Source organism: Rhinolophus sinicus, chromosome 15, assembly GCF_057876585.1.
Source record: "Rhinolophus sinicus isolate RSI-liver-muscle chromosome 15, RSI-T2T, whole genome shotgun sequence".
Taxonomy (NCBI): domain Eukaryota; kingdom Metazoa; phylum Chordata; class Mammalia; order Chiroptera; family Rhinolophidae; genus Rhinolophus; species Rhinolophus sinicus.
Window position 1 is genome coordinate 50,173,942 of NC_142515.1, and position 16,623 is coordinate 50,190,564.

General features: G+C 40.6%; 1 protein-coding gene across 1 annotated transcript in view; it reads left to right on the top strand.

Moving 5' to 3' along the window:
• The first annotated feature begins 537 nt into the window (after positions 1-537).
• The window catches only part of MCU (mitochondrial calcium uniporter), a 184,649-nt gene continuing 168,563 nt past the window's right edge, over positions 538-16,623 (top strand). Inside the window, exon 1 of the mRNA XM_019745865.3 lies at positions 538-721. Coding sequence (XP_019601424.1) covers positions 575-721 — 147 coding nt within the window. The 5' untranslated portion in view covers positions 538-574. The remainder of the gene's footprint in view (positions 722-16,623) is intronic.

Genomic DNA, 16,623 nt, shown 5'->3' on the forward strand with positions numbered 1-16,623 from the left:
GCATGTACTCATTCTGGGACCTTGATTCTACTCCTCCCATACTATACTACTTACCACAGTCATTAGGTCACCCCATGATGTAGGGTTAATTTCAGCATATCCAAATGCCATCAGTTCTGAATGATAATTCTCGGCGTGTCGTTGAGATTCCAAGCATACCTAGTTAATGATTATTAATTTGGTACCTATTTTGCCAACTTAGAACACTCACGAAGTACAAAGCTTTGCACAAACGACTATTTCCCCAGTTATCCTTATCATAGCTCTATCCTTGGAGCAGGTTAGACGAATCGAGTATGCCATCTCTATTGCTGCTCTTCTGAGGGGCTCGGGTGCCAATTACCAGTTGCCGAGAATTTGCCCGTAATTGACTATGTCCCACAATAGGTAACTCTGGAAGTGACAGGCAGCCTCAAGTGGGGTTCTCCCGCCTGTCGATTGGACCTTGCAGGAAGCCCCGCCTCATCAACTTAGTCAAGGGCTGCAGTTGGTCCGGCGCCGGTGAGTGGCGGGTCTCAGCTCCGCCCCGGCCGTCCGCTGCGCTGCCTGGGTCGGCGCCGTTTCCAGTTGAGAGATGGCGGCCGCCGCAGGTAGATCGCTCCTGCTGCTCCTCTCCTCCCGGGGCGGCGGCGGGGGCGCCAGCGGCTGCGGAGCACTGACTGCCGGCTGCTTCCCCGGGCTGGGCGTTAGCCGCCACCGGCAGCAGCAGCACCACCGGACGGTGAGTGAGCGCGCCCGGCGGCTCCGGGGAGGGCGGGGCGGCGCTGGCGTGTGGGAGCCTCCGGCAGGCAGGCCGCCGGGGCAGCTGGCGAGTTACCTCAACTCGGCGGCCGCTCCCGAGGTTGCCGGGCAGCGAGGAGCCGCCGTGCCCTTCAGGCGCCTGCGGCGGCGACCAGGAAGGGAGGGAGAGCGGAGGAAGCCGAGAGGAGGAGGAGGAGGGGCGACGGCGGGATGTTCCCGCAGGACTGGGGACACCAGGGCGGGGACGGCACGGGACTTGAACCTCTCGCTGACCCGCCCCCGATCGCGGTCCCTCCCTCCTTCTTTCTTAACAGCTCTGCCCCGAGTCTCCCGAACGGAGCCCCGAGCAAGTTGTCCCCCTTCCCTCCTCCTCTGGGTGCGTTGGGTGTCCTGAGTTGACGCGGCCGCCGTGTGTGTCAGGAGAGTGGCCGAGCCGCGCTTCTGTGAACTGTCCCCGGAGAGCACCCGGACCCTGGCGGCTCGCTCCCGGGGCCTCCCCCGGCCCTGTGGGGGTGGGCGAGCAGGGAGATCAAACTTTATCCCCGCCTGTGCCTGCCTGCGGCTGTGGGCACAGGAGCAGCTCCCCTGCGAGGGATGCTGCATTGCTTCAGGCGGGAGGAAGCTCCATCCCCGGAGGTCCTGCGAGGTCCTCGGCGGTCCTCTCGGAGGGCCGGTTCACGAGCATGTCCACGCGTGCCCGAGGGAGGAGGCGTGGGGGGCAGGCAGAGGGGATGCGAACGTGCGAAGTTGTTCACGGGGGCTGGGGTTTGGTGGTTGTGCTCACCAGGTATTGCTGGGTTTCACTGGCTGGCAATAGTCAGTCGCGAGTTTTTTTTTTGAACAGCTTGTGTGTGTGTGTGTGTGTGTGTGATTTTTTTTTTTTTCAGTTGCAAGACATCAACTTGAAGTTCTTGACCACACAAGTCAGCAGGTTCTTTTCCATTGGACTTTCTAGACACATATGTGTTGGTCTCTGGCCAACTCCGAGAGAAAGAGTGTAGGTTTTATATCCTAGGGCGAAGTTGTGTAGCGTGGTAATGAGAGAAGCGCTGCAGCCAGCCTGATAGAAGCAACTGGTACCTGCAGCCCTCAACAAATCCATCCACTGGCCTTGTTCTGATTGCAAAGCTCTGGAGAGGAAACTGAACTGGAGGCTTTCAGAGAGGGGGCCCCAAAACCCATGACAGCGTAAAATGAAGTGAAAGAACTATGAAAAGAACGAATGCTCTGTCAGCGCAAGTTGGTGTTGTCATTATTAGTCATAGGTGTGGATCCTATCCTTATTCTTGTGACAAAATGGTACTTTTTCCTACTTGGCATCCTGACGTAGTGTTCTGCTGAAGCTTTTGGGTGCGAGCCATGCTTTTCCACAGTTCATTGTAGATCTGCCTGTTTCATAGCCTCCAGTTACGTGTTTTGTTCTCTTAAAAATATAAGGCCACCCAAAAATCTGATTGTATTCCCCTCTCCCTCAAACAGTTTAAAGGCTTCCCAAGTTGTCTTTATCTATGCATTTTGATAATACATATTCTGACTTTGCACAGTTTGTTTTTAAGACTTTGAGCGTGGTATTCACTTAGCGTTTTTAAATTTGTGCCTTGTATGTTTTCCCCTATGCGGATCTGTTAGGCTGTGAGTGTCTTCCTTGTGTGGGTACTTCATGAAAGTGTTCTGGGCTATTCCGGGGTGGGTAAAGGGGATGTGCTGAATTTGTAACTGAAAGCACAATTAAAGTGTTATTTTTGAAGGGCAGAAGTGTTACGGGAATGATGACTTGCAAATGGACTAAAAGTTGTAAGATTTTGAAAAAATTGTACCTGATTATTTAAAATGCATAAAAGAGGTTTTTGTTTTCCTTTTTCTGCGATTTCTCTGACGCTATCATGTACACAGCTGCCTCCATCTGTTACTCTTATGATTCCTCACAAGACTCCCTTAGAAAGGTATCTCTTCGAGATTTGTGTAACTCTTGACATTTTACACCAGAAATTGAGACCCAGAACAGGAGAGACTTGGTTAGGATTGCACAGCTAATATGCAACAGTTTTAGGACATCCACCCATCCAGGTATTTTGACTCCCTTATTGTGTTCTTATTATAAAGTGCAATTGCTCCTTCACGTCTCTATCCTTCCCGTAAGCTGTTGCTTATTAGGAAAGTACTGGTATTTCAAAACCCTATGAATGGGAATTTTTCTCTAAGTAGATGTTGGTATGAGGCAAATGGGGTAGGCAGATATGGGAACAAACAACTTGCTCTTATAAAGGTCCCTGAGAGACACTAAGATTGAATCTTGCACATGAGACATCCTGTATATGTGCAGCAGATGGCACTCTGCATTGAGCTAGATCCCAAGTCCAGCTTGTGCCACCTTTGTTCTGCTGTAGTAGGTATGGTAAAGTAGAGTCTGGGGGGGGGGGGGGCATAACCAATTACAGGACTGGTTAACTTCCTGCTGGAGAGACATGTTTTTTGAAATCCATCTACTTCCAATTTGGAGAATGAGTCTAAAACAAAGCAGTTCAGTTCATTGGTAAATGTGACTGCAAAGTTATAAAACATAACTCCCCGCCATTAAAACATTATTCAATTGAGTAGATAGGAGTAACGGTGTAGGGGCCTATTCAATATTTTTAGTACCATCTAGTGTAATTTTTCCTGGAATGTGAAGAGCCTGTGATAGTTTCTCAGCTTGCAACAGTAACTAAGACTGATACAAAATGTTTGTCTCATGCCTTTCTGTGTGGTTAGTGAAGGTAGCTGCTATTTTCAAGGATGATTCTTTAAAGTGGGGAACTGCCTTTCATTGTGAGCTGTGTAATTCTTTTGCTAAATCAAACTGTTTTGCCTCTGATTATGACAGCTTGACTGTTGCATTTCCTAGCGGTCAACAGCTATGCTGAGTTACTAAATCTCAAGTTTACTTAATTCTGTCATTGAACTGTTAGTATAGTTTGTGGCTATCCCTCTCTACTTTACACATTGTAGTTCTTTGGCAGAGATATCACTTTAACCTGAAAGTTTTGACAGAGGTTACATTGCCTGACACAGAGGCAAGTCCCAGTTCTTTGATTGGGTTCCTCGTGGTCTGGCCCAGTCTTGCTTTGCCAGATCCACTCCAGCACAAATACTCCACTGTATGTACGGCGGTGTCCTATGTTTCCATACTGAAGTAAATGTTTATGCAGTCCTCGTAGCTGAATTTCAGTCTTAATCCTCCTTTAACCTCTGAGGTCCAATTCAGGTTAGAGACTCTGACCTGCGACTCCTCTTTGAATCTCACATCCTCACTTTGCAGATGAGGAAACAAACCTAATGCGGACTGAGGGAAGTGACTTGTTAGGTTATGCTTGTGGTGAATGACATCTGGGATTAAAATTCTTTTAAATGGAGATGGGTTCAAGAAGAAGTCCTAGTCTGAATCTTGATGGGTGCAGTTCTTGGCTCTTAGTCACTTTCTATTCTTCTATTTTGTCCTCTCTGAATTCTGATAGGATTTATTATTTTCAGGAGACAGATTGACACTGACTTGTCTTGTTCTCTGAATGTTTCATTTGTGGTATCTTATCTTACTGAAAAGATAAGGCAAAGATTGTGTATCTCATTACCTTTCAAATGTCTCTCATCAACTCCAGCACAGTGCTGGGTAAATAGGTGACCTCAGACAAGCAGTAATTGAATATGCACCTGTTTGTCTGCTTGTCAATGAAAAGGTACACTCTTTCCCCTCCCCTGGTTTGATGTGTTTAATTGCTTCCGTAGGCTCACTTGGGTAATTGCTTTAAGTTTGGTATTGCCAGTGTTGTCTTTGGTTGTATATTATGCTTCTTTATGGTGGACTAATGGAGAGAGTTGGTATCATTGGATTAGCTCTACAGTGGTACCAGAGCGAGCAGAAGTATGATTAATACCCAGATTATTAGAAATATATGTTTAAATCTGATTCTCGATTTGTTGTTGTTTTAGTCTACTATAATATTAAGCTTTTGAGGGTTCCGTATAAATATGCTTAGAGTAGAATTGTTTTTAAGGAAGCAAACATCCTTTTTTTTAAATCTCAAAATCTTGCTTATTTTGGACCCCACAAAACATTTGGATGAGTCCATTTGGATTTATTCAACAAATTCTGATTATTTGAGCTTTTCTGAATCCCAAGGGGCTCTATATACTCTATGGAAGTCTACTCCAAGAAGAAAATCTAAATAGAAAATGCTGCATCAAAAATGGTATATCAAAGGCAAAAACTGAATGTGAATAGTTTTCGGTTTGGGGGCTGCCTCCTGTGTGAAGTTAAAAGCGAGGAATGGTCGTGCTCAAATGCTGTAGCACTTCATTGGTACCGTAATCTGAATAACTGCTGAGATGTTGCTTTTATTTTTTGTATTCTAGCTTTACGTCCTGTGGGTTTTCTTAAAAATTTCTGTTTGTTTTTCTGAGATTAAGGGCAAGATTACCTTTTAAGATCTCAAGATAGCTACTCAATATGAGGGAATCCCATATTCTATTTTTTATCAATACCATACCATGGCTTATAGATGTATTAGAATTACAGGAATAACTTATTATTAGAAAAGCTAAGATGTTGTAATGGAAGACGCATACTTAAAAGAAACCTAACATTTAGAGCTCTGAAAGATCTTAGGTTAAGGAAACAAGAATGCAAGAGCTTTGAAACGGCCTTTTCCTTAATAGCCTAGCAAGTTACTACAGAGCTGAAAATGTCTCACACGTCTGCTGGTTTTCCCGTTCAGTTCTTTTCCTACAAAATTACACAATTCTGTGCTGCGTTTTAAAAACAATTAAGCTGAGACTAGTTTTTAAAAGTGAATTGGGGTCAAATTCTTCCATTAAGTATTTACACTCAAACTCAGTCTTGAATAATTGCTCCCTGACTTAGATCAAGCTTGATTTGATAATACCTGTTAAAAACCTATATTCTTCAGGTTGAACACAAAAGAGGAACAATCTATTTATTTATTTCACTGCACTTTGTTAAATGCTTGTAATGAGACAGCCTGTGTAAAAATTAAAGTTCACTTTAAGCAAAACAATTTTAATAAGTTTAGTGAGTTATTGACCCATAAACTGCATACAATCTTGATTTTTTCCTATTGATAAAAATATAGCTTGGTAAATTGCAACACCACGTGGGTCTAATAGCATGCCAAAACTTTTTTCTAATGCAATTCTGGAATAATTGGATAATATAATATTGCATTTTGACATCTCAAAAATAAGAGCCTTTTCCAAAGGTTGTTTAAAGGCATTGATAGTATGTATTAATCCAGAAGAGTGAGGTGTTTACCCTTTATGTTTTGCTACTAAAATTTTCCATTTTTACATATTTTTTTCTTACTATTTATTGCCCGCTTTATTGTTTAGCACTTGTAATAATCACCAGAAAATTGCTGCAGAGCCCATTAGGTGTTTGCGGCTGTCCAGAGGACAGTCTCAAACATAAAGACTTAACACTGTGCTGCTTATAGGTTACACGATCCTTTAAACTTCTGTTTTTTGTGTGTTTTTTTTGCCTTCTAAGACTGGACTACTTTGGAGTTATTATTTATCTATAGTAAGTGGTGTTACAGGCTGTTTAAGAGTATTAATGTCTGCTTTAAACTTTACAGAAAGTTAATGTGACTGATAATTTGTCAAAGAACAGGAAAGCAAATAGGTTAGCGTGAACATCCTGACTTGTACAGACACAGGAGTAGACACAGAAGAAAGCGTCTAAGGTTTGAGGGCATTGTTCCCTTGTTTAACTCCCAGCACATGCCTCTGAGAGGTATTATTGTCCTAGTTTTATATATGTGGAAATTGAGGATGGGATAGATTCACTTCTTCTTAAGTGTCATATACTGTTGTAATGCTTGGGATGCAAAAATGGAGAAGACAAATATTTTGGAGCTGAGATTTAGCCTCCGTCTGGCTAGAATTAAAGCCATACCATGCTGGCCGTCAGTATGGATCCTCCTTCTCTTTCATCTTCTGCTCTTTCAGCCATGTTTCTTTCTCCAGCATCTACTGCAGTTTTCTTCCAAGAGATCTCACCATCCTTCCCCTTGACAACTTTTCATAAATCTGTTTCTCTCCCCTGCCCTCCAGGTATTAGCTGATAAGGGGCTAAGGCATGCTTCTTAGGAATCTTTGTAATTTAGTTTAGGATTCTAGTAGATCTGATAATTACTGAGCATTGTTTCTATGTCAGACACTTTGATAACATTGTATAGTGTACTACACAACAATCCTCAGGCAAAATGCTGCTACCATTGTACAGAGGAGAAAACCAGGAGCTAGAAAGGGTAAGTAACCTGGACTTGTTCCGAAAACATCTGTCGAACTCTCACTCTGTGGGATGCTGTGCTGGGAAAGACAGATGCCTCTGAGATGGTCGTCTGGCCAGGTGACATGGACAAACAAGACTGTAACTCTGGCTGTGCCTTTCTTTTGTTTCCTTATGACCGTTCAGTGGGGGCGCTGCCTAGACCTACCTGAGAGAGTTGGGCAATGTTTCACAGGGTGGCCTCGCTTAAGCTGAAGTATGAGGCAAGGTAATGTGTGGGGGCCTGGGAAGCTGGGGGCCACATTCCAGGCAAGACCAGGATCTGACGTGACCATATGGGGAAGCAAGATGTTTTGGAGAAACAGCCAATAGTTTGTCATAACTGGACTATGGGCAAGAATAGCCAGACGTTAGGCTGGACAGTAGTAGCGATGCCATTAATAATTAGTATTTATCAAGTGCAGCATGTTTAAAGCGCTTTCCAGAGATAATCTCATTTAATTCTTGTGACACCCTAGGAGTAGGTACTGTTATGATCCTCATTTTACAAATAGTGAAGCTGGTTACCTCAGACTGGGTGAGCGATTTGCCCAGGAACACACAGCTAATGAGGGGCACACCTGGCATATCAACGCAAGCAGTCCGGCTCCAGAGCCGCTTAACCGCTGGGAGGGAATCAGACTGAAGGGACTTGTGAAGGACTGAAATTTTATTATGTAGGTCAGTGGTTTTTTTAAAACTCAGTCCACAGTAGAAATACATTTTATATCATGACCCAGCATATGAATGTGTGCATTAAACTAAGAAAAGTTTCATGAATCAATACTTTTATGATGTATGCAGCATAGGTAGTTTCTGTTCCGTTTTGTTAAAGAATACTGATTGGGATCCACTTTAATTGATTCTACAAGGTAAGCCACAGTTTGGAAAAATCCTCCTAGTCAATAGGTGAGTTTCCAAAGAATTTCAAGTAGGGGAATCACATGATCAGCTCTGCGCTTTTAGGCAGGTCACACTGGCCACCATAGGAAGGCTGGATTAGAGAGAATGGGACCAGAAAGGCAGAGAGGCCAGGAAGGGGCATCAGAATGGATTAGGCATAAGACACCTGAACTAGGACAGCAGCACTGGGGATGGAGAAAAGGGAAGCGAGAGGAGGGAGATTTAGGAAATTGAACTGGTAGAACTTGGTGATTGGATATGGGGACTATCAGCTGGTCCCAGGTAGAAAGGCAGTTCAGTCCAAGGCCACCTGATTCTATTCCTCGGGCGCTGAAACTTTATGTGTTTCTTGTTACAGTCAGTTAAATATGCTCTGCTTCTTCTTTTATATATAAAAATGTGTTGACGTGGTTTATTCATATATAAATGATTTTTAAATTTCTATGTGAAATCAGTTGCCCACCTTATCTCCATATTCCTGCCCCCCACCCCTCCCCCATACCATGAGAATCTGGAAGGTTTGCACAGCAGGATGAAAAAGTTCACGTAGCATGATGAGCACTCAACAAATCTCTGTGCGTGTGTTCTATGTTATATTCTTCCAAAGCAGAAACTCAACAATATGTTCATTAATTAGAGGAATGCTTCTGAGTAATTTTCTTTGACTTTGTTCTCTTTAACTTTCCATTTTTGCAGGACTTGATTCTGTTTAGGGAATATTGAACATTGTATATATAATGGTCTTATCTTAAACAAACAAAAAACAAAAATGCTCATTCCTAAGCATGAAACCTTTTCTTAGTAAAATGTTAGCAACCTCTCTTTCCACATTAGAAATGTAGATGTGAGATTCATACTGCTTCTGCCACCCTAGTTTCTCAAGAGCGGTATTAAAAAAAATACAATTGAGAACAAGTTATTTGGAGTTATTCTCTAGCATTTCAATTGACTAGGTACTTTGCTGGATTGCTTTACTTAGAAAGCACATATTCTTCGGTCTTCTAGGTATTACAATACAAAGATAAGTCTCTATTTATTTGATAACTATGACAATTTGTTTAGAGACATTACAATATCTGCTTTACCAGTAGAGATTGTATTTGCAATATAGTTAGTGAGCCTTTTGAAATCTTATGGGAATAAAGGGTCACTGTACTATCACAGATTTTTTTTATTAGTTTTGTGAAGTAAATAAATGAAATGATAGAAGTGGTAAAGAGTGTGTATGTGTGTATATGAGTTTGTGTGTGTGTGTGTGGGTGTGTTTCCCAGTCACCAAAATAAAAGTAATTGAAGAGGATTAGGTGCCATGTGGTATAATAGTGTTAGGCTCAAGGTTCTGTTCCTTTCTGTTCCATGAACTTGCTACCGTGTTTCCCCGAAAATAAGCCCCACTTAAGATCGTCAGCCAGATGGATGAATTTAGTACATTAGGACGATGTTCCAGAAGAAGATGACATGACTGTATTTGAAGAAATGTAGATTGGTGTACATGAAAAAAATAAGACATCCCCTGAAAAAAGCCCTAATGGAGCAAAAATTAATATAAGACCCGGTCTTATTTTCGGGGAAACATAGTATTTAACTTTGTGCAACTGACTTAACCTCTTTGGTCTTAATAAGTAAGGATGCAGGGCTTCTTAAGACACATATCGCTTTTATGTAGCACATCATAAATAATTTTTATGTTATTTCATTAGGAGGCTTGTATAAAAATCATAAACTCAAGTGTAACATACCTGCTTATTCTCAAAAGGGCAAGGGCTTAAAGTGAAGAAAAATGGCTTTCTAGTTCCTTTTCAGGACAGTTTGCATGATTCTTCCGTATTGATGAACAGTTTACCCTGCATTCCTCTTCAACAGGTCGTTATGTCTTTAGTCCCATCTTTTTCTTTTGTCTACTTTTCCCAGCCAAACTGCTGAGGGAGTTGGGGACGAGGTGTGGACGTGGTGGGGACCTCAGAGCTGGGGAGATGGGACAAGGAAAAAAGCAGTTAATGCTGGAGTGCTGGTGTACGATGATGGCACTGTTCTGATAATTAGTTTATTCTGAGCTGTGGCCTGCCAGCCTAACACAGGAAACGTGTCTGTTTTCCTTTGTAAGTACACTGTGGGATTCAGTAATAAGTGATGAGTTGCCCATCGTGGTCTGTTCTCCCAGACTCTGTGAACTGAGCCGAATACAGTGTCAAGAACATAGACACTCCGTCCGTGTTGAATAAATGAGAGTCAGAGAGTTAAAAAGCCTTAGAGGCCGTTGTCTAGATCCTTCTACCCAGTGGATCACGCAGCTGTAGATCACGTTATATGCCTCGATACTACAGAGAGGGGAGTCTTAGAAGTATGAAGAAGGAGATACTTTTCTTTGACTCAGGCAGCAGCTAATAATCTTAAAAGAGTTCACTGATTGTGCTGAAACAGCAGGACTATGTAAAATGCTAAGTTAAAATAGTGATGAAAAAGACTGTAGTGCTATTATGTTGTAAGTAACTTAAGAAATTGACATAATGCATCTCACCTGACAAGTGTTTGGATTGAGTAGGGGAGCAGAGGGCGGGGTGAAGGGCTCGGCGCTGCTGAAGAGAGAAATGAACTATTTGAAATAGGTGCTGCCAACTCTAGATTCCCTGCATATATATATTTTCAAAGATGACAGATTTTTGGAGGTGTTTATTTTGGAACTAATCTTCTATATTTCCATTCTGCCCCCACTGTATCCTGTATCTCACACTGCCAGAATCCTGCTCGCTGCCATGAAGCAGGGCTGTGGCAAGTGGCCAACTGTGATAAAAACCTATTTTTCATTTTAAAACAGAGTATAGATGTCAGAATACTTTAAAGAAATATTTAAAGATAGATTGACTGGAGTGGAAGAGGTACTAAAAACCTAATGAGAAAATTGAAAGTTTTTGATGGAATTTTATTTCTTTTGTAAACAGAAGAAGACTAGCTTATGTCTGTCAGTTTCTCTCTTTTTTTTTGCCCATCTTTCCCTTATCTTTAAATGCTGGTGTTAGAAGCCCTGAATAGACAGGATAAATGACTTTTCTGATCAAGAAGAGGTGGTACTGATTTTTTTTTTTTGAGGGAATTCCAAGGGTATACTCACTACATGTATGCATGTTAATAGTGAGGTTTTGTTTCTTTGTTCTCGGTTTAATTCCAAACAAAATGAAATCTTTTTTTTTTCCATTTCCAGCTCTGACAAGCTACAAAACAAAATGCTGTCTAAGCATAGTTGAGATGGTAAAACAGAATTGTAGTATAACATATTGCAGAACTTTGGAATATTCATTTATTAGATGGAGAATTGAATTCCAGTCAGTACTTTCTTTAATTTCTCATTTTGCGTTGGTGTTTGATTCAGAATGAAATCAAGTTCATAGCTTGGCCAAGGTGCCACAAAGTCAGGTGAGCTTTAAATATATAATGGCTTTCTTTCTAATGATTGCTGGAGCTTTTAGCAGTAAAAGGGGGGAAATGAAAGGGAACTATAATAGATTTCTTGCCTGAAATGAGAATTCTTGGTAAGATTAAAAGTAAAGGCAAGCTAGGGCCCTGATTTACAGATCTGAAGGTCGTATTATAGCCAGCATCAGAAAGTAGCAGCTCTAGCAGGGAAGAAAAGACAGAAGATAACTACTGGCGAGCAGGCTCCCTTGGAAAGGCTCTTCCATCACCTGAGGTCTTTTTGGGGAGGGAGGGGCACAGGAGGGTCCTTCATCAAGAAATTGTATTGTGTTCAGGCAAACATCCAAGGAAAAAAGTCTTTTCTTTTCAAAAATTATGAAGTATGTCTATAAAAACAAGTCGAGTAATGGATTTCCTTTAGATTGAGAAATTAAAACTACAATGATAATTGCTGCCTCACCTGTTTCCTGCCCTCTCTCCCAAAAGTAACATCCTCCTCAAATTGGTATCTGCCATTCCCATGCTTATGTTCACGCTGTGTATGTATAAGCCTTATATAGTATTGTAAGCATGCTTTAAACTTTATTTAAGAAGATATTACACTGTATGTATTCTTACAGAATTTGTCCTTTTTGCTTAATAGTTTAAAAAATATTTAAACTTCACTCACTTTTTAACTTTTTTGTGAACTTCACTTTTATGGTATTCCACATACTTAACCATTCTCCTGTTGATCAAAAATCTTTGTAACTGAATATTTTTGTTGGGGGGAGGGGGAGGACAGGAAGGAGAAATATATTATGTCATTTTTAAAGTTGGACTAGGAATGTTGTTTGGACTTTCAAAATAGCCAGTTTCCTTTTTTGGTATGGAATGTCCTCATTTATCATATTCCGGGGAAAACCCTTTGTACTTCCCAAGAGAAGGCAGAGAAGAGTAATGTTTCATTACACAGATGAACATGTCTTGTGCAAAATACAGACCAGCGTCTGCTATAATACAGTGAGCTCATGAGGGATTGAATTGCTGCAGCCAAAGCTTGGTTTACTGTATTAAAATTCTCAGATTTTTCAAGTGCAGATAAGCTGTGGATGGAAACGTGTTGACATTTATTTCTTGGTTTTTTTTTCTGTGTTTGGAATAATTTGCAATTTGGGACATTTTCTTTATTTTGTAGAAGAATATGTGTCTTAAATAGTAAAAAGACTGTTCTTGAATGGTGTCGTGGTTTTGTGGAGCAAAGGAAAATAAGGAATGAGGGGAGTTACTTCTTTTTGAGGCAAGTAGTTGGTGAGAAATAAATACTTGTTTTAATAATAAATCTTGTATTTGTACTTGACAGTGTATATTCTTACCTTGTAGTCATTGTTTTAAAAAAGCAATCTCTGAAAAATATTTTTTCTTCCCAATTTCATTTGTAACATCTTTGATAATGGTATGAAAATTTTTGCAAAATGTACAGTACAGAGCTTCATTCAGGTTGTCCCTCCAAATTGCTGTAGTGCATTAACCAGAAATGCTGATGCAGCAAGGGAAACACTAATAAATGGGATGCTTTCCAAGGACCGTTGCTAAGGCAAGGCGAACACAAGCCAAAATTGAGAAGAAAATGTGAGTTAGGCACCCAAAATGCAGTCTGTCCAGATCTGCTATTAACAGTGAAAATCCCATTCTAATTAAATTACTTGAGACCTGAGCAGTTAGAATCACCACAGTGTCTTAAAAATGTGACTCAACTTTAAGCATATTAAAACTTATTTGGAATGAAAACTTAAATTATCTTTGCTTTTTCTTATTGGATAGATTCTGGTGCCTCAAGAACGATTAAACTCATCTGTCTGTTTCTTCCATTGTGATTCTCATGGAAGGAGTGCTGAATGGACCTGCAAGTAAAAGAAGAGATTTTGGGGTTTGGAGGGATAGGAATGATTAGATAAAAGGAGGAGAGATGGTATTGCTAATTAAGAATGATTTTTGTTTCTCACTATTGGTGTTTTTCTTGCAAATCACACGATTTTTTCCCCCGATGAATTATTTTACCCATGAACAGTGTAGGTATGGGGAGAGGAGGTAGTGATGTGTGAACAGGCTTTTAAAAATTGTTGTTATTATTGTTGAGTGATCTCTGATTCACTTTGCCATAAGTCAAGCATTTTGAAACAACTCCTAAACCAGAGAGTTGTGTGAGTAGGCAAGATTTTTTTTAATGAACCCAAATTTCTAAGTCTTGTAAAGTTTTTTTCTGAAATGAGTGGAAGTTCCTAAATGAACCTGGATAGCTTGGGTCTTCTATTGCCAGGGTCCCCGTAAGTTTTTAAAAACATTTCTTATTTCTTCATTGTTTATTATGGTTCTATCTACAGATGGGGTGAAAAAAGTTTCTCTTCATTAAAACTGTTTTTAAAATACGGATTTATGAGTTGTTTCAGTCTCATTTTTACATCTGTATGAGATTACCACGTGGTTATCAAAGATTCAATACTTTTTTTCCTCTGGGGTGGGGGAAAATGCACATTTCAGTTTCTCATAACCATTCTGGATTTCTTCTAGGTTATAACTCATATTCTTTAAAAAGTGCCCTGTTGTTCTAAGAGTTACTGTAATAACTGACTGGCAGCTAAGATTGACCTGAAACAGATCTTTTCAGACTTCCTTCTCTGTTTTGGCATTATATGCTGAGGTGCCTACGTCAGCAGGCTCAGGAGGGCCTTACCTTTGACATTGACTTTACTCTTTTCTATTCTTTTAGGTCTTTCACTACCTTTCCTACGGTGGTTGGCAAGATACCGTTTCCACCTCATTCTCCATGTACCATGTCAGTGACATCTTAGCTGCTAGAGTGTGGAGCTGGCCTGTGGGAGTCAAGTAAGTGCCTTTTTTACTATTTGGCATGGTTTTTGCTTACTTTGCAAAGCCATGTAGAGGAACTTCTTCAGATTAGTCTTTAAAAAGGCACTTGCTTGATCCTTGTGGGCCGGCTCTTTGCTCCAGGCTGCTACTGAACACCTGGGAGCTAACATGGTGCTGCATTTAGCGAGGGGACTATCCCAGAATGGCACATTTTCACCAGGGTAGACCCTAGGGATGAGAGATCCGATCTTGGCCTGATTAGACCCTGTGTAGATGAGCAAACCCTCTCCCATTCTAGAATCAGTCAGAACTTCTAGTCAGCACAAACCATTAGTTACTCTGGCCTCTTGGCAATTTAATAAGTTATGGATGACCAAGGGTCTGCTGGTCTAAACCAGCTGGGTTGCGTGGAGAAAGAACAGTTCTCCCAGGACAGCCAATGACCTTGAGATTTATCTGAATTAATTTCCTTAATATATGGGAGAAGTCATGTTTGGCATTAATGAGGTTTGGATTTCTGTATTTATTGCTAAAGTTGCTAAAACTTGGTATTTTACTTTTGCAGGTCACCTTGTAAATTTTGCCTATGTAAATTAACACATCCCCCGTTATGTCATAACAACCATGTAAGGGAGAGTGTTTTCCTGCTCTGTCTTAGGTATTGGTGATGTGACCTGTTCACGCAGGGGAAACTTGAACATTCTCAGGTATGTGAAAATCATGATTCATAAGCATTTTCTTCCTGCAAACACAACACAGTTTATTTCAATGTGAACTCATGATGTGGTTTTATAAAAATCTGTCTTGCCAGTTGATTTTCCTTCTCTTGATATTATAGAACAGGGATTGGCATATTATAGCCGAGACCACTGTGTATATTTGTAAATAAAGTTTTATTGGAACACAGATCTGTTCATATGTTGTCTATAGCTGCTTTTTGCTACAACAGAGTTGAGTTGTGACAGAGACCAGTGGCCCATAAAGTCTAAAATATCTGGCTCTTTAAGAAAAAAATGCCAACTCCTACGATAGAAAAAACATACTTCAAGTTGCATTTAGATATAAACTTGCTACAACCACAATTGAATGCAAATAGTCTTCTAAAGAGAAAGCAATGACCTGTGTCAGAATTCTGATGAGCAAGTAATATTTGTAATATATATAGTGGTAGGATTGCTAATACAGGTTAATGAAATGGAAAGCTATGTATGATGGCAGTCCACCTTCTATTATATTCTCTCCCCTCCCCCTGTCTCTCAGGAGGTGTAAAAATGTATCCAGTGGCAGGATATTACTTTTCTTTTTAGAGATCCTAAGGGTTCTATAGAACAGATATGGATAAAAGATTTAACTAGGATATGTGGCATTGCCAAGAAGTGATAACTAAAGGACCTCTTGATTCATGGAACAAATATTAGGCTTAAAATGGACTTGAGATCATGGAAATTGAGGAACAGAGATGTTCAGGGAAATGTTCAAAGATCTCAGAGCAGATTAGTGGCAGAACTGAATCGAGAATCTAGATCTCCTGCCTCCTTGCCCAGAGGTCTTTCCACTAGGTCTCATACCGTATTAGGGCTACTTGTTTTCCCTACTCACTGTAAGGTGCAGTCTGTTTCTTTTCCTTTATTCCTCCCTGATGTAAAAGCAAAGGCTCGATGATTTAAACCACAAAAATATGATTTATTGGAGAATTGACCTTACTTGGAGGCTTGGAGTTTGGATGCTTTTATTTTATTGTTTACAGATAACTGGGGGATTGCTTCTTAATGATTCATTAAGTACTTATATTGTATACTCAAAAAGGTCAGATTAGTTAGGATAAAAAAGGAAATCTGAGCCTTGTTCATGATTTTATAGCTAGGAGCAAAACCAAAATCAGAATAGATAGAATGCTTCTCCTGTATATCTATGTGTCTAAATCCATAGATGGTGCGCGCGCACGCGCGCGCGAGACAGAGAGAGAGAGAGAGAGAGAGAGAGAGAGAGAGAGAGAGAGAGAGAGTCAGTCTAATAGCTCTTAAGTGCATTTGGAGTGCATTCGGAGAAGAGTTGAGTAGGTAGGTGTGTTACAATCTGTAGATTATGTTGCAGTGCAGTATTTTTAAGAATAAAGTTTATTTTAAAAGTTTTGGATTTACGTGAAAATAGTACGCAGAATTCCCATATTTACCTGCTTCCCATTTCCCCTATTATTAACAGCTCACATGTGGTACATTTGTTACAATTAATGAACCAATATTTATACATTAATGTTAACTAAGGTCTGTGCTTTATTCAGATTCCCTTAGTTTTGCCTGATGTTCTCTTTCTGTTCCATGCTAATAAATAAAAGTTTGTTAGCATGATCACTGATATAGAAGACAGCCTCCTGAAGGTTAGACTAGTTCTGAAGT